Below are 26,857 nucleotides of genomic sequence, written 5' to 3' on the forward strand. Positions count from 1 at the left end.
TTCAATTTAACTATACAAACCTTCAGTTTGGAAATTCAACAATTCAAACTTTCATTTCACGACCTTTCACGAATTCAAACCTTGAATTCAATTGAATATGTGAGTGAATTGTCGAATCAGTGAAAGTTTGAATGGCATGCATGCTTGAATTTTGAAGGTTGGAGTTGCCGAACTGAAGGTTGCAATTGCCGAACTGAATGTCTGAATTGCCAAACTGAAGGCTTGAATTGCCGAATTGAACGTTTGAATCGCATGTTTGAATTTTGACACTAAAAACGCCATAGTACTCTCGTACCGCAGTCATTTCCAGTGAAATACAAACAAAGCTTGGACGTGAGTAAGCTGGGACCATCTTTTGGGCGTGCACTGTATCTTGGGAAGATTGTCTGGCGCGAAGCTTGAGCGCCATTTTCCAAAAAAATTGTAACTGCTGTCGAGCGCTTGTTATGTTTTGAATATTTTCGAATTTTCGAAATGTACATTAAGCAGGTAGTTATAGACGGATTTAAATCCTACGCACAGAGAACGACTGTTTCCGGATTCGATCCGCAGTTTAACGCCATCACTGGGTTGAATGGTAGCGGAAAATCGAACATACTGGACTCGATTTGTTTTTTGCTTGGAATTTCGAATTTATCCCAGGTAAGCTCAGTAAAGCAACGTAAAGTACTTTCTTGTTGTTCAACTCGTAGTTATACAAATTTTCGTTTGAGCAAAACCTAGATGAAATGACGACAACGAAAGCCATTTCAAGTTGAAGCCATAGCAGCGGCGTGCAAGAGATCGAGAAACATCATTCTTTGCGAAATGTCAACTTAAAATAAGTTTTCCAATAAACTTCACTCTCTTTTTTGAAGCGAGTCTATATACTGCACGTATTTATATGAAATAAATACGTAGTTTTAATTCATAATACGCGCGGGATGAGTAAATTAAAAAATAATAGAAAATTGCATTAGACTTAGACTCGTTTTGAAGCCGAGGGTGGCTTGAACTAGGATCTGGAAATGACGGCATGGTTTCACCACTCCTGCTGAAGCATTTTGTGACTGGATTTTTAGCTGACCCACTCCAGTGTCTGTTTTGGATGATTGTTGTTGTAACTTGCCCCTAACATTTTTTTCACATCAGAGCTGCCGCCATATACAGTGAAGGTATTGTTGACGTCACGCATTGTCATTACTGTGCTAACCAGAGCCCTATTAGCTGTTGAAACAAAGGCCTTTTGTTATAACACATTTGAATAACAAAAGCAATGTTTGTAAACAGATATCATACCTACAGTAGGCTGTACGTTTAATGGAGTTCTGACGAATTGCGTTGCCATACAGGCCATTGTTGACTGTTGAGATTGTTGTTGGTTTGATTCACGAAGCGACAAGATCCTTATGTGTGTGTATCAAAGCAACATATGAGCCAGTAGTAATTATATCACCTTAGGGGTGAATAGTACAGTATCATACATTTTGTGTGCTGGAAAATAGCAACTTATTTATGGAAATTACTCCATTTCCTTTGACATACAACTAAAATTTATGTAATTTTATGTAGGTTAGAGCAAGCAGTTTGCAAGAGCTTGTGTACAAAGGTGGGCAGGCAGGAGTTACTAAAGCCACTGTGACAATTACATTTGATAATACTGACAAGAAACAGAGCCCATTGGGATATGAGACCTTTGACGAGATCACAGTTTCTAGACAGGTGAGAGTTGAAAACATGCAAACAATTTCAAGCAAGACTTTTTTTGTCAAAGCTAAGTGGAATTTTGGCAAAATTAAGATCAAGTCAATGCTGGTGGCAGTGTGACCAATAGTGAACAGTACATGTATGTGTGAGGGATTTTAAAAGTCCTTTGCTTTAGGGCCTTGCCTGTGGTGCTTTGCATCCTGAGTTCCTTTGGTCCTTCTCTCCTTCCATCCCTATACTTCTGTCGCTTTCCTCCTCTTCCCCAAGAAAGTTCGTACTTACATTGGTACCCTTTGCCAAACTGCAACACCAGAAACTGTGTGCTTAATTAACTCTTTGCAAATAGTGTGTGGTCTAATACACTAACATTCCCTAGAGATTATGAACAAGTGTTAGGTGAATGGGGAAAGGATTTCTTAATCTGAGAAAACAGATCATAGTAGGTGGATTTACATGTAACTGGATGATCTCTAAGATGCTGTAATTTCCTTCGTTTCCTCGTATTCCATTACAAAACATATCGTACATGTACTCTCCAATATGTTTTACATGTGTAATACCTGTAATTACACAAATAATTGGCATTACCGGTAAGTTTGACAGCTGTTAAGTTCTGTGCTATACTCATTCATGTACTTGTACAAGCATGTTCTGGATATTCTTTTCCCCTACAGTTTAACAATGAGGTATCAAGTTTTCATTTGTGTTTAAATTATACTTGAGTTTGTATTGTTATCTTTCTATTCATGAAATTATGGTTTCTAATAGAATTACATGTAACAAGGTGCATTTGTTTTATTCCAGGTAGTAATTGGTGGTAGGAACAAGTACCTAATTAATGGATGCAATGCAAACAACACAAGAGTCCAAGACTTGTTCCGTTCTGTTCAGCTTAATGTAAACAACCCTCACTTTCTTATTATGCAGGTTGGTCTGAGTATTATTACATGTATTAATAATTGTCAGACAGATGTTACATGTATTACCGCAATCTCGACCCCAGAGCTCTTCTCTTGACCGAGGAAGAGAAGAGCTCTGGGGAACCCTGAAACAAAGTGTCTTCTCATTGGTTTTCGTGAAAAACAATCAAAAGCGTCTCTAATTGGTGGATTCATGTTAGCACGAGGAGTGAGCAGGCGCCGTAAGGTTCAAATAGCCAATTTTTTACTGTAAGAACCCTACGGCGCATGTTCTGCTACGCAGAGTTTCCCAGAGCCTTGGGTCGACCCGAGGCTCTGGTGACGAGAATGGTATTACCGGTAACTGGTAGAAATTAAGTTGCTTTTCAGATTGTATGCAGTTAAATGCAATTTAATGGAGTTACATGTAACAACTAGGAGCACAAGTTTTACCTTCGTGGTCAGTGGTTTGTTAGATATGCGCACGCGCCAGGATTCTTCGTGTTCTTGGTCCATGGGGCGTTGTAGCAGTTTTGTTGGCTTTTACTCAGCGTTTTCTGAGCGTTAGCGTTTTCCTGAGTGTGGGGACTTCTTGGAGGCTGTCTCCCCTCCCCTGTCCCTCCCTTTCTTTCTACTGTTTTATTACTGTGACAGGTGCCTGTTTTCTCCTTCCAAGTGGGGGCTCATGGCTGGGTTGCCTGGATTTGCCAGCCATGGGAGCGGCCTCGATCTGGGAGCTGGCTGCCAGTAGTGGAAGCTTCTGGATGTCTCAGTAATCCAACCTCCACTTTGCGAGGCAGTTGTTAACATTATTAAAAACATCTTTCAGAGTAACTGTTTTTGTTTTTTTGTGTCCTTTCAGGGAAGGATCACCAAAGTGCTCAACATGAAGCCTCCTGAGGTGCATATCAAGTCAAGAGAAATAATTTATTTTTAGTTGAACATTAACTCAGGTCATGATATGGTGGTAGCATGCACAGTACAATCATGCTCTCTACTAAAAATGATTCTGAAGGTCTCTTATAATTTCTAAACTTTTTGTTTGGTTGAAATGTTGTAAATTTTTTAAGTAATAGTGACTGTCAAACCAACATTGTGCGTGTTACATGTATCGGTAAGTTAATTATTGGTGTGCTTTACCACTGCATTACACGTAGATGAGACTGAAACTGAGACGGGAACTGAGCATTTTAAACTATGTTCAGGTAGATGTACTTACTGTTACATGTACATGTACATGTAGAACAGACCCATCGCAAGGTGGCATTCTGATGCAAGTACATGTATTGTAAGAAAGGTGGTTACTCTTAAATTCCTTAGTAAATGAATGTTTAGAAGCATGTCATACACCGTACATTTACATGTAGGTGCCATGTATTAACATCCTTCACACTGTACACATACTTCAACAAAGTTAATGGTAAAAATTGTTTTGTACTCAAGTAACATGAAGTTCATTGAATGCTTTTAGATTTTGTCCATGATTGAAGAAGCAGCAGGTACGCGAATGTATGAAAGTAAAAAACAGTCTGCACAACGTACCATTGAGAAAAAAGACTTCAAACTGCAAGAGATTGAAACGGTAACTAAAGAAAATTAAAATGCCAATCATGACAGAGGAATAATTTTTCATACGGCAGGCCTCGGATGAATTTTGTCATTATTTTTTTCTGTTTTGCTTCTTTTTCGTAACAGATTCTAGCTGAGGAAATAACTCCCACTCTTACAAAGCTTAAAGAGGTATTTGATGTGGTATTGACCAATAACATTACTAGAGTACTGTAGCTGTTAATAATTAAAAAATTCTGTGGTTGAAATGAACAAGTCAACTTTATGGAACATAAAAGCCCTCCACCCTTCAACAGAAAGATTTACATGCAGGGTAAAGCATGGTCGTGTGTTGTGAAACAGCAAATGACAGTCTGATGCTTGTGTGTGCCTGGCCCTTGTTTATGGAGTGTGGGATATTATTAATATTTAGGTGTCTGTTACATGTATGTTAGAACTATTCTTTCAGATCTTTGTACGTCAGAATTTTTGTCCTGCATTTTTGCTTATTAGATTGCTATTTTTTTAGTATTAATTCAATCAAATCATAGCAAAATCACAAACTATCCGAATTTCCCTGTATTTCATACGGTGACTTAGGCGAATTGATAATTCTAGAATTTCTCAGAGATCTGTTTACAACGCCACAACAGTAAAAACACAAAACGTTACTCAATTGACATGATTTTTCAGTTTTAACAGTTTTGTACTGTAATTTTGATTCTTGTTTCACTCTCTACAAGAGTGTCGTTTTGTTGTTTAAATTTGTGAGCATTTGTGTGGCTGTTGGACTTCTATTAAAATTTATGCCAATCTTGCCCCTTCAGTGATTCTCGCGAGACAAGAGTCTCCTCTCTAGCTCTAGACAAGTGTCTTGTCTCTAGAGATGAGACTCGTCTCGTGAGAAACAAGACAAGACTGGTAACTTACATGTACTTTTGAGTGGTACTGTATATCCAATCATTGGTGTCAACCTTAAAAAATGGGGATTTATAACAAAGAACTTTCATTATTACAGGAAAGAGCTTCTTACCTTGAATACCAGAAGGTCATGAGAGAAGTTGAACATCTTTCTCGCTTGTACGTAGCTTACCAGTTTGTGATGGCTGAGGTAATAACCCAATGACTTCTTGCAATTACTTTTTTTTCATAACAGTAAAAGAATGCGCTACAAATAAGTGACAATTAAATTTTTAAAAAGCAAAGCTAAGCAGTGTATTTTAACCAAACCTGTCACTGCAAGTTGCTGCCTTGTTGATCATGTACAATGTACTGTATTTTTGTTTCACTTGGTTGTCCACACGTATTTGGAGAAATTCATTGCTTCACATAGTGAAGCAAATTCACTTGAAGAAATGACCCAAGATACATTTGTACTAGTACCTTGTTTCTTTTTTAGCATTGATTGTTAATTGGATAGAAAATAAACATCAAATTGTCTGTAGACCAATGGATTTGCATTAAAATCATCTGTGTTCTATCTTCAGTAACTGCTGCAATGCAGTAGGAAATAGTTTAATTTTGTGCATGGGAAGTTCAAGTCCAATGACCTGTGATTTTATCGCTACATTTAATTCCTTTAGCCAGGACATTAGTCTGTGGCTGGCAAATTATTGCCCCATTCTTACCCCCAATACATCCAGCAATGAGCCCCCTAATGTTCAGGCAGTGCAAAAAGAGTTAGAGGGACCCAATTAGGGGCTCCTTTTGAAGTCTGTCACGTTGCTCTTCAACGTGCTATACTTGTACTACAGCTGTAAGTGCAGTGTACATGCTCTAATGACAAATCGTCTCTTCTGACATTTCTTGGATTCGTTTTGCAAAGAGGAGTTTTGACACTCAATGTCCACAAGCTTACACTGCTAATTAATTGGCTACATGAGTTTAATTTAATTTTAGGAGGTGCAGAAAAGGTCTGCAACGGAGCTGGAAGAGATGAATGATAGCATAAAAAAGCTACAGGAAAGATATGAGGAGGTAACTGCAAAGAAAAATTATTAACTAACATTTACATAACCAATAAGTATACACTGTAGCGACAAATGAGGAAAAGCATTGGCTACTTTACTCAGAGAAGTCAGCTACTTTTTCTAGTTAAAAAATTAAAGACAGATCATTTCAAACCTAAGATTAATTAAAACTCATTTGGACAGTGACAACATGAACGTTTCTAAACAATCATCAATTTTGCTTTAAATTTGAAATGTGACATTTGGGAGTGTTCTTCTAAAAATGGCATGCCCTGAAACAACCCAAGAGAAAAGGGTTGTTAAGCCTCTCGTTCATACATGTAGCGTTGGTTACTCTACTCAATCTGGCTATCAACTTCAAAATAAAATTAATTATTTATTAACCCATTGACTCCTGAACTGGCCACCCCCCTCCCCTTCCCCCCCCCTCCTTCCCCCCCCCCTCCCTTCCCCCTCCCTTCCTCCCCCAATCCCCATTGATGAGTAAAATCGTCTGGCATTAGACAGAGTAATCTCACTCCAAGGAGTCAATGAGTTAAAGGGTGCATAGTCTCTACTACAATGTAGATCTAGACGTTGTTAACCCATAGACCTAATCGGCTAACTCAATGTTGTACCCAATTCAAACCCTTTGGGAATGAAACGTTTTGTTCCAGGTATTTCCATATCATTTAAATATGAATGCTACATTATCATGCAAATACCTTACACAAAGAATCTTAGTCCCGGGAGATTTGAATTGGGTACAACATTGAGTTAGCCGATTAGGTCTATTGATCCCTGAACTGTGCTCCCCCCCCCCCCCCCCCCCCCCCCCCCCGTCCAAAATCTATAAAGTCTCACTCTGAGGAGTCAAATGAGGTTTAAAAGCCCTGCACGAATGTATGTATGTAGTGTACCTTTCTTCTAATTAAATTTTTGTATAACACCTCACTAGGCCGAACTCGAGCCTGACCAACAGAACAATAATATTATTATAAAATAAATGAAATACAGTAATAATGCTTGCTTTGTATCCAATCACTGCCTCAGCTGGGATAATAGTGTCACATTGGACATTGACGTTAAGCTGATAGTATTACATTCGCCCCATAACAACTTTTTTTCATTTTTCAAAACTAAATTTGGGTGGACGTCAATCAAATGTTTCCATAAGGAATTCAACTGCTGCCAAGTAAACAGGGCAATTGTCATGGAAACATGCGATTGACATCCACCCAAATTTAGTTTTGGAAAATAATTATGAAAAAAAAAAGTTGTTGAGGCTGTAATGTACATGTACATGTAGGCTGGAACAAAACTTGTCCTTCTCTCTCCAGCGCTTGACAAAATTAAAGCGTGGTCCTGAAGATTGTACTATTGATGGCAAATTTCAGAACTGTACAGTACATGTACCTGCAAAGCTTATATTAATGCATTGTGCATAATTTGCACAGTCATGGTCATCAGTCCTTTGGTCGTTATTAAAGAGAACTATTTTTCCACATCTCACTTATCCAGATTGAAGGAAAGATGAAGGAACTCAGTACTGTAATTGCTGAATTAGAGAAGAAAAAGAGCCTCGTAAGTTACAGATGAGTGAACTTTGATTATCCAGAGGTCTTGGGAGACATTTGAAATTCCAATAACCGTTAGGGTTAATTTCCTTTCTTGTGTGTGCCAGGGTTTGTCATTAGCTCTCAGCATCATAGGGTTTTACATGTACATGTACATGTAAGTGTGCTACGTACTTTTCTACGCATTGTGTTACAAGCTTTTTAGTGACTTCATTGATACTCTCTTTTTTAAAATAATTAGGATAGTATGCACACTCTCATTGGTCAATAGCTGTGCTTACAATCGTCATGTAGATGAGAGTATGGAGACACAGCTGTGACATCACACGAATCTTGATTGGTTATGTATTGTCAGACGCACGTTTTGATTGGATGGTAGGAAATATGAGCATGTATCAAGAAAATCTGTTTCAATCAAGAAGTAAAAAACCAGCATTTTCCTTCGTTTGTTGAATTATCTTTGAGGCATGTTTTTATAAAAGCAATAGAGGACTTTTTTCCATGCACTGTTTCCAAGCTTCATCTAAACACTCAGGGAAGTTGGGAGAATTTTTGACAGTTATGCAAACCCTCAACGTTTGCATAGCTGTCGGAAAATTCTCCCGACTCACCCTCGTGTTTAGATGAGGCTATGGAAACGCGGCAAACATCCTCTATAAGTAGAGCTTGCTGACCATACATGTATGTGTGTGTGCAAGGTTGTTCAGATTCCTTAGTTGAACCATCATCATCATTGTTATTATTACTATTGTGTTGTTGTTATTACACTTACATGTATAAAATTGTTCTTCTGTTGCATCACTTGTCTCAATCAGGAATCAGGAGAAACAATAGCAAGGTTGGAGAAAAAGTTTGACAGTCTTTCCAAGGTAAATTGTTGTCACTGTTAATGTGCTTAAATTATCTACAAGATGATACATGTACATGTATTTAGAGCCAGGATGGTGTACTGCTTAGGCCATGCTATGTCATTTCTATTTATTTTGGGCAGATTGATGTTAAAGCAAACTCTGATCTAAAACATGCGAAAGAGTCATTGGCAGCTGAGAAGAAAAACAAAAGGACACTGGAGAAGAACATACATGATGTAAGTGAAGTGGTGATGTTCATTTTTCAGTGTGTGAGATGCAAATAACCCACTCACTGTTTCTCCCAAAATTGAAGTATTTAATAACTATGGTACATAATAACTGAGAGTGAGGTCATTACAGTAAATGAGATTACAGCAGGTTGGAGATTTTGCTGTAACAACGGAACAGCCAAGGTTATTAAGTTGTTTATTATATGGCTAACAGAATGGTTCTAAAGAAGAAAAATAATACTAATGATATAAATTTGCATAGTCCATAATTGGCCCGTGGGCATTATAGGAGAATAATGCCCCAGTGCTTAGCTGCTATTAGCCAATCATAGGGTGCATTATATCGGCCAGAAGAGGTTTGTCTCTGGGTAGCCTCTGGTTTTTTCTTCCTCAGGCTAGTTAAGGTGTGACTGAGCCACCATAAAGGACACCCCACAGGGAATTTAGGAACACCTACAGTATTCTAACTTTTAATGAGTTAAAAAAATTATTGTGTTGTTCAATTTATTGATCACTGACAAGTTTTTTTCATATGACCGTGTTTGTCAAATGACAATGCTTGTCAGTACCACATGCCCTGTGACATTGGAAAATTGAGTTTTCTAAAATGGGGGGAAGTTCTGCCTCATATTTTTGAAAACCTTAATAATTATTTGGCAACAAATAAATAAGCAGAAATAATTTATGTGAATCATTTTATGTTCTGCTTTGTATGGTGACATTTGTAATTTAAATGAGGAGAAATACTGCTTTTTCTGAAGTCACGTGACCTATTTCCGTTTAGTTAATTATGTGACAAATAATTGTAATTGACCTGTAATTCGTAATTTATGCATGTAGTGTCCAAATAGTAAGAGATTACTACCAAAACAAAGCAGCTGAAATTTCATTTAGTACTCCCCATTGTGAAGGGATGTTCCTTGGCATCCAACTACAAGTCACGTGACCTGAATTTGAATGTTGTGAACATTCTATGCAATTGAGGATGCTTAAAATAGGATACATACCAAGTTTTAATAAGATTGAACTACAGCTTCCTTTTTGTAGTCGTGCACTGTAAGTGTACTACACACTACACACTATGTCACCGGGTTGTAAGAGTGTACATGTAAGTTAGAGTGTCCGTGGTGCCAGTAGGCCCGCAATGCGTGCATAAGTCACGAAAATAAACAGGTCTGTTAGAAGCATGAAGTGTGCTTGAGTTTCAACAAAATGAGCCCTAAAATTGGCCACTTTCGGTTTTGCAATTTAGTTGTGCAGGCAAAAGTACAATAGAAAAATTGAACGCAGCAAAAATCTCCCAAAATATTTTTCGCTGATGGTAACTTTTTTTATTCTCAGTTCAAAATTAATGTTGTTTTCACGTCGCAAATTTTGATGCTGATGGCAAAAATATTTTATTCCTGATCAACCGTCCTGAAAACTTCCTTCTACTCTTCCTAAAAACTGTGTATCAATATTTATTTACTTTTGCATTAATATTGATTTTGTTTTGCCTAAAGCAGGCTAACAAAATCTGCACCTTGCTTAGTTCACATTTTTGAGCTTTAAAATAGAATTTTTGGTCCTATATACATGTAATGACTGTTTCTGTTACAAAGTTGTATATTTTTAAAAGGTCACCCATCCAGATACTAACCCCACTGGAGAGGGAGAAACTTCAGTGAACTTTTGTATTAGAAAGCTGTCAGATGCTCAGAGTGCACGCTTAAACTTGTGGTGAAAGAGAAGTTGTAAGCGAACTTGAAAATGATCAACATGTCAGCCTGTAAGCCAATGTTTCTCGATTCCCTTTTATTAACGCAGCTCAGTTAACAATATGGAATAAAGTGCTGTGTTACTGCATTACCACATGTACGCAATGTGTGCCTATGTTTGAAATTTTACTTTGTAATAAATTATAACCAAGTGAACCATGCCTTAACATGCAGGAGTCTCCTCAAAACCAACATTTTACTTGACTTGCCTTAATTGTTGATTTCAGTTTACAGTGTCCCCAAATAGTGCTCCAGCACTATAATTACTAGACACTTATTGAGTTCCTTTATGTTTTTTTCTTTCAAGAAAGAAAAATTAACTTTATGCACCTTGCTGCCAGGCATTCCAGGCTACTGATGATGGCAATGCCTTCTGTAAGAGCTGCAGAGGATGTTTCTGGGTTTCTTCTTCTTTTTTTAATTTCTTGGGCTTTTTTTTTTTTTTTCAAGGATCAATCTCAACTCCAGAATAAGGAAAAAGAGCTAAAAAAGTTGAGTGACCTTCTTGTGAAGCTTGAAGAGAAAAGCCAAGAAGACACTAATGCAGTGAAAGCAGCTCAAGATCACTTTCATGCAGTATCTGCGGGATTATCAAGCAATGAAGGAGGGGAGGATAAGACTCTTGCAGACCAGATCATGAGTGAGTTGACAAAACATTCTTATTCAATATTATTACACACTGTGCTTGAAATAACTACCATTGATTGGACAATGACCAACCATATGCATTATGACGTGGCCCTGGTTGCTCAAAGCATGGTTAGCGCTAACCAGCGTTGAATACCTTGGAAACCTGTAGGTTTTGACACCTCTCAACCAACGGTTAGCGCAAACCAGGCTTCAAGCAACCGGCCACAGGTGGGAAATGTGCTACCAAAAAGATTAAGGAAAAACATGATGTCACAGTATACATGTACATGTACTGTATTATTACAGTATGTGACACAAAAGTGTGTTGAGTGTTGTCTCAGCAATATTGCTTTAATTTTAAAAAAAAAAAAAAAACTCAAATTAGCATGTTGGTTTTGTTACATGTATGCTGAAAATATGGAATGAATTACTATACAAATGTACAAGTAATTGTCAAATGGAAAAGAACATGCTGCAACCTCTTAAAGATCCCTCTTTTATACACCTTTGTGTACGTGTATTTTTTATTTGCAGGTTGTAAGAATGAAATAAGCACTGCTGAGACTGAATCCAAGCAGGCTCAAATGAAGTAAGTAGTGCTCATGATGTAGACATCATTGTTTTTATGAAAGGAAAGGAACTTTATTTAAGCATCTGGTCTTCTAGTGCTGGAGCACTAATTGGGGACGCTATAAAGTGAAATCAAATAATATCAACACATATGAAATCATAGGATGCTTTTTGAAGAAAGGGGAAAACCGGAGTACCCAGTGAAAAACCTCTCAGAGCAGAGTAGAGAACCAACAAACTGAACCCACATATGCATACTGTGTGACGCTAAGTCTGAGAATCAAACTCGGGCCACATTGGTGGGAGGTGAATGCTCTCACCACTGCACCATCCCTGCACCTTCATACGAACATAATGGTCAAGAACGCAATTTTAGCAATTGTGTAGAGAAGCCCGAAAAATTCTGGACTTCAACAGGGTTTGAGCCTGTGACCACAAGTCCTGAATTTTTCAAGCTTATCTCTACGCAATTGCTAAAATTGCACTCATAACTGCGAGGATAATAGCTTCACTTGATTTCACATGCACAGTTTAACCCACTGACTCCTGGGGGTTCCCCATTGACAAGTAAAATAGTCTGGCGTTAGACAGAGTAAAATAGTAAGTATGGCCGGTTTAGGGGTGAAAGGGTGTCCTTTCATTTATCATTTCATTTGTTGATTAGATACATAAACAGTATTCTACAGTGCTTGTTTAGACTTGTAATGAGATGAACCAGATCACAACTTGGGGTACCTTTGTAACACTTGTTCTTTTAGATTAAAACATGCACAGTCAGAACTAAAGAAAAAACAGTCTGAACTGAAAAACACAGAGAAAAGTTACAAGAAGGACAAGGATATCTTTGATACAATTGAAAAGAGTAAAGCCAAGCTTGAGGTACATTGGTTGAATCACTGATGATTTTATGTAACTTTATTATATTATGACTAGCTCTGTGAGTGGGCGAGATGAACCAAATCACACGCTATGATTAGCTACGTGAGGGGGCAAGATGGAGCGATACTGCCTGCTCGGGATTTCTTGCTTGGTCCCGCAAGATCAAAGCTCATTTTTTGATGTTTTAAGTCATAATAAATCCTTTATTGACCAAGCTTGTTCGGTCAAGATGGCTGGATATTGGCCTTGTTCTTTCTTTGCGTGCTTATGGACCTTGACTTCTTCACGGTCCATAAACACGCAAAAAAAAGGACTTGGTCAATTTCCAGCCATCTTGACCTCACGCTTGGTCAATAACCCATCTAATGGCAGAAAAGGAGCTCATTATCATTTTATCTTTTGATCTAGTGTTAGGTCATTCTATAATTAATTTTGTAATTTATGTTAAGTGAACTTTCTCCTCAGGGTGAATTGAAGAAACTTAATTATGAGGAAGGAAAAGAAGAAAAACTTACAGCTGAAAGGTACTTACAGGAATGATGAAGATGACGTGGATGTTTGAGTTATTTCTATTGTCATCTTATTGATAGCTTTGGGGCAAGTTTCAATCAGTAGAGTGTAAATTTGGGAATTTCTTATTATTGCAGGAGACAATTGGAAGCTGAGGTGTCGGAACTGAGGACTAAAGTGGAAACTCTTGAAGCAAAGTATGTGATGAATTTTGTGATCATAGCAAGAATCCCAAAAGTGTGAATGCTCTTTATTGTAATAAGTATTGGACATTCATCAGTGTGCTTACATTTTCCAGTCAATCATTAAGAAATGCCAAATTTGCATCACCTGGGCTTTAGGAATGAAGATTATATTGATGGACATCTTACACTGGGTATCTTACACTGTAGTCAGCCAAAGATTGAGTACCTTTCAAAACTACAATAGCTGCCTACAGTTTAAACAATATTGGAATAATTAGAGCGAGTTTCGATCGAGTGTCGTAAAACCAAAACCAAAGTAATTGCTTTGGTCAATCAAAAAGGATGGAGACAATCCAGTAAACCAATCAAAACTCGAAGTAATTACACATAGCCGACGCAAAGCGCGAGAAAATGTGTGCGTGTGAAACACAATTGCTTTTGGTTTCACTTCTCATTGGTTGAAAAGTGGTGCGAGTTGAACCAATCACTGAGTGAAGTACATGTAATGCAAAACTAAAGCAATTCACTAATTACTTTCGACACTTAAATAATTACAATTATTCTTTGATTGCACCTGGTGTCACGGTGGCCATGTTGGTGGAAATTAAGAACACTGGCCAGAAAGTCTTTTGGGAATTTGACTCTATTATTATATGCAAAACTTGGGCTAAAATTTTGGCACCACCATGGCCATGTTATCACGTGAATGCAATTGATACATGTACATGTAGTCACCAAAATATTCATATCCCTGCACAAAAATTAGTTTTGATCCTTTCGAGTGTTGCAAGTACAGTACAAACCCCAATGGCTACCACTGCAAATTAGTTCCCACATGTACTGTTGTGAAGATTTGCAGGTGTCATTTGAGCTGTTTGGGTTACTGTCCAAATGAAATGTGGTCAGAATGACTGGATATTGATTGTCATATTCATTTGGGGGGCAAATGTCCAGCAATCTTGGACTTTGTGCTAATTTCATTTGAGGATTATTGGTTACAGCATAATGGAGGAGATTTATTATAGGACAGAGCAGGTGTAGGCCATAGTCCCAAGCAAGCAAGATTTGTGTACACTAATCTTGCCGGTTATCAGAGTCACACTTATAATTAACAAGGATGATTATATTTTGTACATGTATGCTGTTTTAGATTTCCAAATCTCCAGTTTGAATACAAAGATCCAGAGGCAAACTTTGATAGGAGTAAGGTGAGTTGACAACATGTTATTTTGTAGTCTGTTTTTATAGGGAATTACTTAGTGCAGGTGTGATGAGAGATGGTTTTGTTTATCGCATTTTGTAGGTTAAAGGTCTTGTTGCTCAGCTAATCCAAGTCAAGGATGTTTCGACTGCCACTGGTCTTGAAGTCACTGCAGGGGGGAAGGTATTAAACTTCAAAGACTTGTCTGTGTATTTTATATGTACAAGGTGGACAATAATCATTGTTTTTTATGTACTTTTCCAGTTGTACAATGTTGTGGTGGACACAGAGGTCACTGGTAAGAAGTTAATAAGCAATGGGAAGCTCAAGCGCCGCTACACCTTCATTCCATTGAATAAAATTGCTGCGCGGACACTTTCAGACGATGTTGTCAAAAGAGCTGAGAGCTTGGTGAGTTATGAGCATAACGACGGTACTGTGCTTAAGTTAATTTTTTAAGGTCTCTATCACTAGCGTACCCACCAATACATCACTACAGTTTCTTTGGAAACGTTATGTTTAAAAAAACGAGAAACATTGTTTTATCAGTTTTAAAAACATGCGGTGAGTTTCTTGAATGGCTTTAAATACATTCCACAAAAAGTGTCCCTCAGGAGTCCGAACAAAGGTTCAAATTCTCAGAGGATCAGCATAAAAAAGGAAACAAACCCGGCCTTATCACTATTCTTTATTAGTAGAATTCTACTAGTATACTAATGCAAATGCTGTAATCTGATTGGCTGAGCCATTGACCACTATCAGCCATTAGTGTGCAGTGGCTGGAGGTCGTCTTGGAAATAACAATGTAATGTTTTTTTTCGTTTTTCCAAAGTTTTGGAGGAAAATTTGGATGCAAATGGGTAATTAAATTTCTGAAAAGTCTAAATGAAGGACATTTACCTTTTCTTGACTTTCAAAAAATTATTGAAAAGGCTGACGTGCTCGTGCGCACAACTTAGATTTTAAATGGCAATTCAATCCCAGCGATCTTTTTCAGGCGCAAAGTTTAATGATACGTCAAGAAATAATTGGAAACCGTTATTTGAAGTAAATTTTAGGAAGAATTCCACTAAAACAATTAGATTATTCGCTCTTGATTTCTATGAGGTGATAGTTGATTCGGCCTTCGGCCTCACCAACTGTCACCTCATAGAAATCTCAAGATCATAATCTAATTGTTAATTATGAAAAAAACTCTAATGAGGAGTGTTTTATTGGGTTTAAAGCTCATTCACGTGAGGTTTATCTGTGTCTTGATAGGCTGTTAGGTTCATGAATTATTAATGCTTAATGCAATTTGGAATAACGAAGTAATAGTAACGTAATACATTACATGTAAATTCTTATTCATTTCTTTTTTTTTTTTTTTTGCATGCATTCTAAATTATTGTTTGGTGAAAACAAAGGTCTGATAACCAAGGGTGGGGCAAAAAAAAAAAACAGCTAACAGCTGCAGAATCAAAAGGGCTAAGGATTCTGTAAAGTACAGATGTGCACTGTAATTGTCATGATAGTGAAGTAAATTCTCAGATTCACTTAAGCCCTTTTTTCCGATTCAGGTTGGTCAAGACAATGTCCATCTAGCTCTTTCCCTTGTTGGTTACGATGACGAAATTAGAGCAGCTATGGCTTATGTGTTTGGCACAACGTTTGTCTGCGACAATATGGACAACGCCAAAAAGGTGCTTAACATTTTGATGTCAATTTAAATTTTTTTTGTACAACCGTATCTTAAGAAAAGGCAAATGGAGGACTGAATAGGTCTATGGGGATGACTGTAATGAAAATCAAGATTTGCTTTCTTTGGAAGCTGGCTGGTTATTTTGAACTGAGAGACTTCGATTAATACATGTATGCTAAATTGAATTTCAGGTGGATTCATCTTGTTCCCTGAGCGACTTTGTTTCTTTCAGTTGTATTTCCAAATTTAAGTTTAATAGTTATCACTTCATTACTTTAATTCCAGTATTTTAATTAATTTTCAGGTCACATATGACCCTAAAGTACAAGCCAGAACCGTGACATTAGGGGGTGATCTCTTCGATCCCCAGGGTACAGCTACAGGAGGTAAGAACGCCAACTAATAGGCCATTTCCGAGTTCATGTCTGCCTCCTCTTCAAAGCGAGTCTAAGTGCGAAGTTTTTGTAATGGTAATAAGCTCTACTTTACATGTGAATGAAAACTAATATTCAGTAGAAAAACTTCGCACTTAGACTCGCTTTGAAGAGGAGGCAGACATGAACTCGGAAATGGCCTATTGAAGTGGCTTCAAAACGCTGTCTGTATAGTGTTTGTTGGTTTGTTTGGCTAACAAGGCATTTATTAGCCACTACCATGACAAAAGCACTGTATTTTCCCTAAGAGAGATTTTATCGTGAACATGAAATTGTTGTGACAACAGGTTATTTACGGGAAAAAGTAGCTTGTACATGTTATGTTTGGTTCTTTCATTAAGACGCTTGCCAATGAGATTACAGTGCAGTCACTGGGATTTTGATTTTCCTTGGCTGTCAAGAGAAACTATTCTTGATACATACTCAAGTTCTAATATAAAATGTCTTTAGAACTTCTTTAACCCCCTGTGTGTCACTCTTATAATCCGTCTCCAGGATTTTTTGTAATTCATTTTGTTCATTTTCTTTTTTATTTTCCATCTTTTTGTTCTGCGGGCCTATTACATACAGTACAGTCTGTGTAATTTAAGTAACCCACCTGGAATAGTAATGGTTAACTGTGAGCAACAACCACTATGGCCTCTGTAAACACAATGTGATCGTTGTTTTAGAGGGTTACTTTTCCCCACTATAAGCAAACAATTCAACAATCCTTAGTGTATCGTTCGTTTCAGGTGCTCGATCATCGCATTCATCCATCCTTGTGAAGTTGCAGGAATTGACTGAGGCACAAGCCATGTTACAAGAAAAGAGAGCTGAACTGCAAGGCGTGGTCAAAGAGCTGGAAAGTTGCAAAAAAGTTGCCGACAAGTAAGAGTCATAAGCTTCAGGCTTCCGAGATTAGGTTCAACGACTATCCCCTTACGAGAAGCAACTGCCCTTTGTAAAAAAGGACATTTGACATCTTAGAAAGTACTGGCAACGACACCAGCTTCGGCAGCGAATACTTAATTCAGAATATTAATATAAACTTTGCGTTAGCGTAGTTTTTTGGCGATTACTTAATGTCATTGTCGTTGTACAAGTAACTATGAGAGAAAGTATCCTACGCTATAATTGGACTGGCACAAGATGTAGAGAATTCATTGTTGCAAATTCGAGGATACCTAAACTTCGAGCCAGGATTCGAGCCAGACGGCTACGAGAACGTTGTCTAAAAATATTATTTTCCGTCACTGTAATAATTTTGCGATTACTCCATGTTGCTCGGTTTGGAAAGTGTGAATACACAATCCAGGAATAAAATTGATGAGAACGGTGTAAATATTTAGAAAGAAAATTGAAAATTCATCGTCATGTGCTCTCGTCCTCCAATTTGACCTCAAATTTGATCATTTCACGTCGTAGTCAAGACGAGAACGGCAAAGAAATGTATCAAAATGTAAAACGCACGTGCAGGGCGTGCAAAGCGATTGTTTTTGCTCACTAAATATGCAAATTTGTGGCGTTCTCGTAGCTAATAATTCTATTTCGAAACATGAATGTCATTTGTGCATGCGGCTTAAGTTCAAGTGTGCTTCCCGACCAATTAGGTGCAACTTAGACAGTTGAACACGTTCTCCATGGCGAACTCGCGACTTCTCATCCTTACGATGTACCTCTTTGGTCTTTGGTCAGGTTTCGTCAAGTTAAACAACAATATGATCTGAAAGTCCACGAAGCAGAACTTGTGCAGGCTCGGTTGAAACAAAGCACTCACCACCACCAACTGGAAGAAGTTGAAGCTCTCCAGAAAACAGTTGGTAAGCAATTGTATATCGGACACAAGCAAGGTCTGTATCCCGTAAAAGCACGCACTATTGAAGAGAAGTGGAGGCTTAAATCAGGGTTGAAGCGGACTCAGAGGAAGGAAGATCTTTCAATGGCGGGACTGAAAAGTTACAGGATCGGTTATATAGTTTAAACCATGTGTAATTAAGACAACGGGTGTCAACAGTCATTTTATCACCATAATTTTCAAGAGTGATTTACTAAAGTAAAAAAATGCTTCTCTTCTTACCTCTTGCATTCATGGCTATGTTTTTGCCGACTATGAACAATACCGTTCAGCCAGCGCTACACAAAGACTGTTCAATGAGGCTCTGTTGAAATAACACTTCCTTCTTCAGGTACCGTCGCACAGAAATTTACGTAAAACAAAAGAAACAAAAGACAAAAAACAAAACAACTCCAAATAAAGACTAGTCCCAAGTGACCAAAAATACAATGCTTTCCGGTACATGCAGAAAGACCCGAAATAACGGGCTATTGAAGTTTTGCAGAACGACAGAGGAATCGTGAATACCAGGATAGAGTGGTGCAAAGGAGGGACAACTCCAAACTGCTTTAAATACCTTGATAACCTTCTGCCTTAAGTCACACAACCTTTTCCCCTTGATTACAATTACAATCCAAGCTCAAATAACCCGGAATTTTTGTGGGGTTTATATCGAGCTCCAGAAGTCTCTCTGTTGTAATCTTCGTATGCCTAGAAAGTTTTGTAGCTTTTAAAGAAACAAAGATTTTGTCCGGTCAACAGACAACCCTGTTTTTACGGCCTTGAATGTCCATCTCTGTGGTACCGTACGACATGACAGAGCATGCATTTTCACTCGACTCTGTAAGCATCTTCGGCCTGGCGAAATGGGAAGAGACCAGCTACTACTAAAAAAAGTACTTGTCCTAGCCAATGAGGATAACTGCACGTAATTTTTGCCTTTCTAGAGGAACAACAAGAGCTGATATCTAAAGCAAAAGAGACAATTGCAGCCGCGACTGAGAAATGCCAAGATGTTGAAAATAAAATGAAGGTTGGTCTGATATCATTTTTTCCTCTGATTTTGCGTGGTGGTCTCGAATAGGGTTGTACCTCTTGTTGAACAAAAATACTATTTCCCGTTATTGTAATAATTTCGTTACAACCCCAAGTCGTTGGGAACGGAAAGTGTGTATCTACAGTACATTGCGGGAATAAAATTGGCATGAACGGTGTGGTTGTTTGGGAATAAAATTAAAAATGGTTTGTCATGTTCTCGTGTGCTCAACACAACCTGAGATTTGCTCAATTCTCGCTGTCAGGGAGTTTAACCCAAGACGACGGCTACGGGAGGTTAACTATCAATAGTTGTTTCAGTAGAGTTATGACTTAGAGTTAGAGTTACATGTAAGGACTTCCAAAATCCTGAATTCAAGATTTTGGATTACCAAAATCCTGAATTCAACCTTACTTTCTCAGTTATTCTTCTAACTACAGCAAGCTAAAGCTCATCACGAGAAAGAACTGAAAAAGGCTGAAGAAGATTTGAACAAGATCAAGAAAAAGGCGGAGGAATCTACCAAAACTATGAAAACTAAACAACAGGTGATAAGCTGAAATATTTCCTCTCAGTAAACAATTTAAGGTGGTTCAAACCAGTTTCAACACTTTATCACTTAACAGCAATGTAAGATTCGTAATGAGGTGTGGTAGTGTCAATCCTTCTAATAACAAGGTCCCTTGATAGTGTTGAAACTTGCTTGAGCCACCTTAAAACTGCGTTATTTGGGTTAGAGCTGTGTTTCAAGCCATGTCGTTTGAGGGCAATGCTCCATGGAAGCTCCGAGAGTCTCTAGGGGATGTAATTTTATTTGGGGCCTGATATAATATCCCTTTGTTTTTCTTTTTTTTGTTTTTTTTTTTGTAAAAAAATTCGTATTTTTTGGAAAAAGAAGTTTCCCATTTTCTTCAATGTACTTATTTTGCCCTTTATTTCGCTTGACACCCTGTGATTGCTTTAATTTGGTGTTACCCATTCGACAAAAACATTATTGTACAAGCACAACTTGGCTTGTAAGCTATAGGAAATAAACACTTGAGAACATTCCTTTATTGAGCTTAAATTTCGATCGACATTTTGCTTTTTCCTTGTCTCATAACAATTAAATCAAACAAATAGGTGGCGAGAATAACAACGTTTCAATAAAATTTCATTAAGGAAGGAGGGAAGTCGTTTCTGATACTTTTTTGTTTCCGTTGCAGGAAGTGGAAGCCATGAAGTTAGAAATGGAGGAACTGAACAATGAAGTGGCTTCTGTTGAACAGCAAGTAAGCATTATTATCCAACCTTGGAAGGTTGCGCGATGATCTGAGCACTCTTCCTTTTTGTTAACTTCCCGGGCTACAAGTGCGCCACTCTGCTCTGTGACGTCACTTGGGGCTGGTTTCAGTTATTAGCATAAACATCGGCAACATACGCATGCGCATTACCTTGTTGTGACTCAGTGTCTTCTGTTTTAACAAAAGGAACAAAATGGTAAAGATGACACAAGGTTTGCGAACATGGCTCGTGTTTATGCCTGCCTCACAGATGAAAACCAGTACCCTTCATTCCCACAATCGAAACGTTCATTCTCCTAACTAGTACCATTGAGTTCTTTGTCGGGTAGTCATGAGAATTTTACATCAAGATCACACCTGAAGCTGATCATATTCTTCGTTATCAATACCTGTCTGAATGACATTTCATTGAAATTGTGAGGAGAATTTACCTGATGATCACTCCTGGGAGTCAAAGGTTAAGGGTTCTCTGTTTTTCCTCTCCTGAAGAACCATAGATCACTTTCATAAATGGCGACCGATTTTATATTCTATTGTATTTATGTTAATTGGACCTACTGGCCTCATTTTGGTTAACATATTCTTTTGAATTTTGCGCATTGCAACGAAGCTAGAAAGGCTTATCAGCATTAAAGCAAAAGAATATTTTATCGGGCCGCCATTATGAAAAAGGTTAAGGTTAATTAATTTAAGCTTATTTCGTTTGATTCTATGTAATCTTTTATGTTCCTCTCCAAAATCAAATTCTCCATAACCATGTGTTTAATTAACTTTTGTATCAACTGAGCTTAGAAAGCTTCATTTCTTCTGATTTCATCGCTGATCAGTTGACCCTAGTAAACCAGTTAATGACAAATTGTTGAGATTGATTCCCCGCCGCATGCAGCACAACACTAAACCTAAAGCTACATCCAAGCGTTCAGTGCTGTAAATATCAACCTTCTGTCAAATTTGCGTCATATATAACATTTCTGTTTTGATAGGACTGCTAAATTTGGAGAGAAGGGTAACACTTCGTTTTCACCTGAATTTTCCATTGCAGATGAAAGCCATTGATGACGCTTTGATCAAAGCAGAAGAAGAAGTCTCAAAATGTATCGAGAACGCTAAGGAGACCAAAGTATGCCTTTGGGCGTTTTACTCCTAAATGCGTATTTCAATTGAGTGTCGAATTCGTTTCGCGATTTCCTTAGCTTTTGCAATGCTGCGCTTCGTAGTTGGCTTAGACGTCTTACGTCACAGTGTCACATGATTACTATGCTGTTCGCATTTTCCCGCGCTTAGGATCGGCTGGAAGGATTTGACTTTTAATTGTGATCGGTTCATTTGACTAACTGCATAGACCTTATTCATAAATGGCGGTCACATTTATAATTCTTTTGTGTACGTGCAAATTAGCCTACCAAGCCTCATTTTAGAGCAAGGATTCTTTTCAATTCACTGTAGGGTATCGAGGCTTGGTAGGCTAATTTGCACTTCGACAAAAGAATTATAAATTGACCGCCATTTATGAATAAGGTCTATGTTTTGTGATTTGTTTTTGTTTGCGTCACGACACTCAATTGAAAACCGCTCTTATCAATAAATCAGCGTTTTGTGTCTTGTGAAAACGCTGAAAATGTAGTTTGGTTTCATCTTTCTTTTTTTATACCACAAAAAGTTTTCGATCGCAAAACATAAGAAATTATAGTTGCGAGAACAGGATTGCCTGCTTGCGTCGTAAAAAAAAAGAAGAGAAAACGAAAAAAACAAGGAGTTTCTTTCTGAGGAATCCTTGGTGTCTGAAACGGACAGCAATAGAGGACTAAGTTAAGAATTACTGGTTTGTTGGCACCAAGACTTCAATTCTTTTTTTACCACCGAAATTTTGCCATCCATCGTCGCAGTTTTGCGAACAGCTTTAGCGACAGCACAAAGAAAGCTTTGAGAAGCCTCAGTAGTCGAATCGTGACCATCAAGTTATCGGTAAAGTGGTTTACGAATTGAGGTTCCAAGTCAACTGGGCCAGCATGAAGAACCTTGATAAGTCCATAATACTTGGATTTTCCTCAAACAGCTGCCTTTAACAGGCCGATGAAAGTACCTTATGCGTTTTGAAACTTTCGCGACGCTACTAGAAGTAAAGCCTCTTTGACACTCCGTTTTTTTTGTCATAGATAGCAGTTCAGGAAGCGGCGGATGAATTAAACAAACAGAAGGAGACTCTCAGAGCCTGCAATGAGGTGAGCTGATGAATGGCGAAACTCCTACTTTAATTTCTCATTTCTCTTTTTGTGCAAAAATTTGAATTTGAAAGCAAAGTGATCAGGGCAAAGGACATTGAGAAGGCAGATCCTATTCTGGCCTCAGTTCTTTGAAGCCAGGTGAAAGCCTTCTCCGGTGGATGACATAATTAATTATTATATCACCAATCAGTTGGATTGTGATTAGTGGATTAAGGAGAATTTGAGTTAACTCCAGCCTTGCTTGGGAAACCGATTCTTAGGTTCCAGAAACACTGGAAACAACATTCCTGAGAGTTCCATATTACAAATTTGCTGAGGGGCGAGGGGGGGAGGATATGCCCCCAGAACCCGAAGGTAGCTCGCACCTTTGGCGCAAAGCGCCTTGCGGCGCAAAAAAATGTCACTTCCGGTGCTTTCAGAGATATGTCCGCCACTTTAACGATGATGGCTACGGCAACGAACGACTTGGAATAATTGCGAAATCATCACAACAACGCAAACTAATATTTTCAGAAGACGTCTTGGTGGTTGTCATCGTCCTTGCTTAAGTTCTCTGTTTTGAAGTGTTTGACGCTATACACCATTTGAATAATCGAGTCCTTACCTCTCAGCGGCGGGGAACATTCTGCATGGGCATTTCCCAGTTCAACTTCTCTATGCTTGTAGATAGCCAATTTGTTGGTCATCCACAAGTTGGGATTCTTAAATCTGTTGTTGTGGTTTTTCAATAGCTGCAGGGTTTACGTTTCCCATTCCATGCCCGGTACTTTGATGCCAATATTTGAGGGGTTTGTTTTATTTTTTACTTGTGTATTTTTTTTTCTTACTTTTTAACGAGAATTTGAGTCAACTCCAGCCTTGCTTGCATGCCCCCAGAACCCCTAGGTAGCTCGCACCTTATGCGCAAAGCGCCTTGCCGCAAAAAAATGTCACTTTCCGGTTCTTTCAGAGATATGTCCACCACTTTACAAACTTTCAAAATCCTTTTAGCTGGCTTTTCTTTTCCTTATCTTTCCTTGGAATAACAGGCAATCAGTGAGAAAGTCAGCGAGCAGCGAGATCTGCAAAAACAGTGCCAAGGTATTCAGCTAGAGCTCAAGGAGATGGACCACAAAGTCAGCAAGTTTCAGCGAGACAGCAAGGAAGCAGCCACAAAAGTACGTTTTTAATTTGGTGGATAGTTTGTACTCGTTTGTGAATTATTTGATTGCACTCATGTGATAGAGCGGTTTTCAATTGAGTGTCGAAAGTAATTAGCGAATTGCTTTGGTTTATGATTACTTCACTCAGTGATTGGTTCAAAGTTATCGCGCCATTTTTTCAACCGATCAGAAGTGAAACCAAAACCAATCGTGGCTCGCGCGTGCACATTTTCCCGCGCTTTGTGTCGGCTACGTGTAATTACTTCGAGTTTTGATTGGTTTAACGGATTGTCTCCGTCCTTTTCGATTGACCAAAGTAATTACTTTGGTTTTGGTTTTACGACACTCATTTGAAAACCGCTCTAAGACGGCCATGTTGCTGCCAAAACGATAGAAAAACGTAGCTCAAGTTTTGCATAATAATAGAGTCAAATTCCCAAAAGACTTTTTCGCTATTGTTCTTTCCACCAATATGGCCGCCGTGACGTCTGTTGCAATCAAAGAATTGTGTTGTGGAGTGTTTGAGCAAGATTATGACAGCAATAGTAGAAAACCAAATTTTGGACACCGTTAATTTAGAAACGCCACCACTTTAAGGACAGTGCCTACTAATTAAAGATATTTTTGCCCCAGTGTGTGATTATGAGGGAAATGTAGATCTTAACAAGTGTTATATTGAAATTCAAAAAGAAAATTGGGGGTAACCACGCATTTTTTTAAAGATAATTCATGAACAATATTTGTAAAAAGCTTTAAAATACAAAGCAATGTATGGCGTTCTTTCTCAAATTGAAGCTTAATTATCTCTCAAAAATGCATGGTTACCCCCAATTTTCTTTTTGGATACCAAGAGTACTACTAAGGTCTACTTTAAACCAGGCAAAAATATCACTGCATTGGTAAGCATCACCGACAGAGAAACCGAGTATCTCGAGATGCGCAGAACGTATGGACAATAACAATAGTAGGCACCGTCCTTAAAATCTTTTTCTTTGTTAACAGGTTGAGCAGATGTTGGAGAAGTACGAGTGGATCTGTAATGAGAAACAGTTCTTTGGTCAGCCAAATACTGCGTATGATTTCGCTGCTAATGACATGAAGGAAGTGTCTAGGCGGCTGACCAAACTGCAGGACACAAAGGAGAAACTGGGTAAAAATGTCAATATGAGAGCCATGAATATGCTGGGGAAAGCTGAGGAAAAGGTAGGTTGTATGGTTCAGTGAGTCATGTGCAAAATCGGCTAGAAGCTCGGTAGTCAACAGCCACGCATGCGTGATAGCAATGTTGAGACTAGGATTCCGGGCACCTTTTGGTCACCTGCGATAAGTGAGAACGAAGCGGAAGGTGGCACCCGATTCCTCATAACGGTGGTACAGTGATTGGGATCTTTTTTCGTAAGTTAATGTTGCATGATAGTCAGAAGCCCATTGTTGATCATTTATTTATTGATCAATTTACTGATTTATTGATCTTGGTGATAGTTTGATCCTGATTACGTTTACGTAGAAGACCAAAGTACAAGTGCATTCAGCCGTCGCTTACCGCGGGAAAACGGGGTGCAAACAATTCTGGGTCAACTTTCCATTGGAAACCAATCTCACTTAGTGTAATTTCCTCTCTAGTACAACGATCTTATGAAGAAGAAGCGAATTGTTCTGAACGACAAAGAGAAGATCGCTTCGGTAATTAAAGAACTTGACGAGAAGAAAAACGAGGCGCTTCGAAATGCTTGGAAAAAAGTCAACAAGGTAAAGTGTTTGCAAGCGCTTGTCTTAGCTTTGTAGTGAGTGTCATTTTGACGTTATAGTTGCGCGCGTGTCATCTGGAAGTTCCCAATCCAAGAGCTTGCTGGTAGTCTAGCGATGTTATTTGTACCATTCTTCTTGTTGTCGGGAGCACAACAACAGTTGAGTTTCACTTTTGTATTCCGTTTTGGAATTGTTAGGACTTTGGCTCGATATTCTCAACTCTTTTGCCTGGAACCACGGCTAAGCTGGCGCCTCCTGAAGGCCAAACTGAACTTGATGGTCTGGAAGTCAAGGTTGCCTTTGGTAACGTTTGGAAAGAAAGTCTTAGTGAACTGAGCGGTGGCCAAAGGTTTGTGTTAAATCAACAAGAGAACTGACCAGTTTGTCATATCAAGTTCGGTTTAAAGTGCCCCTGTGATTTAAAAAAAAAAATCACTTCCTTTTTTTCTTCAGATTTTGGAAGCGTGTTTGCTTAATACCTAACTGGCAAAATTTTGAGCTTTGATTTTTATCCAAAGGACCTTTACTTTGAGTGTAAGTTTTGGATTTCACGGTCCGCCATTACTCACGTTCAAAACTGACCGATTGGACCTCAGAGGGTTGGATCCAGGGAAACGTGACGTCAAAAGCTCAGTGGCTTAAAACTTCAGTGTGTGAATGCAGCTTGTTATATATCCAAAACGCGAGTTTAAAAGTCTGAAAACCAAAAACTCCCGTGCACGCTGCATATTAATTCTGCGGCGTACTCTCGCATTGCATTCTTAAACTTGTGAGCCTTAGACGTCATTTTCTCCTCGACCCAGCTCTCTCAAGAACGTAAGTAATATGAACCTCTAAATAGGAACATTCCAATCAAAAAAAACGTGTGTCATTTTGAAATCAAGGCTGATAACTTTGGTTTCTTAGTGTTTAGTTAACATAGTTTTTAAATACAAAGAAAACTAAGAATTGATTTTTTGGTCACAGGGGCACTTAAAGAGAGACTGTTGTTTCGTTCTTCATCCTGATGTGCCTGGGCT

General features: G+C 38.4%; 1 protein-coding gene across 1 annotated transcript in view; it reads left to right on the top strand.

Annotated features, from left to right (window-relative positions):
* Positions 1-378: 378 nt before the first annotated feature.
* Positions 379-26,857, top strand: part of LOC138023802 (structural maintenance of chromosomes protein 2-like) — a 27,558-nt gene continuing 1,079 nt past the window's right edge. The window contains exons 1-32 of the mRNA XM_068870874.1: positions 379-642; positions 1,552-1,701; positions 2,491-2,613; positions 3,448-3,486; positions 4,057-4,167; positions 4,281-4,325; positions 5,152-5,244; positions 6,033-6,110; positions 7,604-7,666; positions 8,475-8,528; positions 8,651-8,746; positions 10,948-11,137; positions 11,662-11,716; positions 12,456-12,576; positions 13,042-13,100; positions 13,224-13,283; positions 14,422-14,479; positions 14,575-14,655; positions 14,737-14,883; positions 16,032-16,154; positions 16,458-16,539; positions 17,322-17,457; positions 18,265-18,389; positions 19,351-19,436; positions 19,880-19,987; positions 20,645-20,710; positions 21,765-21,842; positions 22,879-22,944; positions 23,976-24,104; positions 25,092-25,292; positions 25,713-25,838; positions 26,036-26,187. Of these exons, the coding sequence (XP_068726975.1) occupies positions 475-642; positions 1,552-1,701; positions 2,491-2,613; positions 3,448-3,486; positions 4,057-4,167; positions 4,281-4,325; positions 5,152-5,244; positions 6,033-6,110; positions 7,604-7,666; positions 8,475-8,528; positions 8,651-8,746; positions 10,948-11,137; positions 11,662-11,716; positions 12,456-12,576; positions 13,042-13,100; positions 13,224-13,283; positions 14,422-14,479; positions 14,575-14,655; positions 14,737-14,883; positions 16,032-16,154; positions 16,458-16,539; positions 17,322-17,457; positions 18,265-18,389; positions 19,351-19,436; positions 19,880-19,987; positions 20,645-20,710; positions 21,765-21,842; positions 22,879-22,944; positions 23,976-24,104; positions 25,092-25,292; positions 25,713-25,838; positions 26,036-26,187 (3,269 nt within the window). The 5' untranslated portion in view covers positions 379-474. The remainder of the gene's footprint in view (positions 643-1,551; positions 1,702-2,490; positions 2,614-3,447; positions 3,487-4,056; positions 4,168-4,280; positions 4,326-5,151; positions 5,245-6,032; positions 6,111-7,603; positions 7,667-8,474; positions 8,529-8,650; positions 8,747-10,947; positions 11,138-11,661; positions 11,717-12,455; positions 12,577-13,041; positions 13,101-13,223; positions 13,284-14,421; positions 14,480-14,574; positions 14,656-14,736; positions 14,884-16,031; positions 16,155-16,457; positions 16,540-17,321; positions 17,458-18,264; positions 18,390-19,350; positions 19,437-19,879; positions 19,988-20,644; positions 20,711-21,764; positions 21,843-22,878; positions 22,945-23,975; positions 24,105-25,091; positions 25,293-25,712; positions 25,839-26,035; positions 26,188-26,857) is intronic.

The sequence above is a fragment of the Montipora capricornis genome, chromosome 11 (genome assembly GCF_036669925.1).
Source record: "Montipora capricornis isolate CH-2021 chromosome 11, ASM3666992v2, whole genome shotgun sequence".
Classification (NCBI taxonomy): domain Eukaryota; kingdom Metazoa; phylum Cnidaria; class Anthozoa; order Scleractinia; family Acroporidae; genus Montipora; species Montipora capricornis.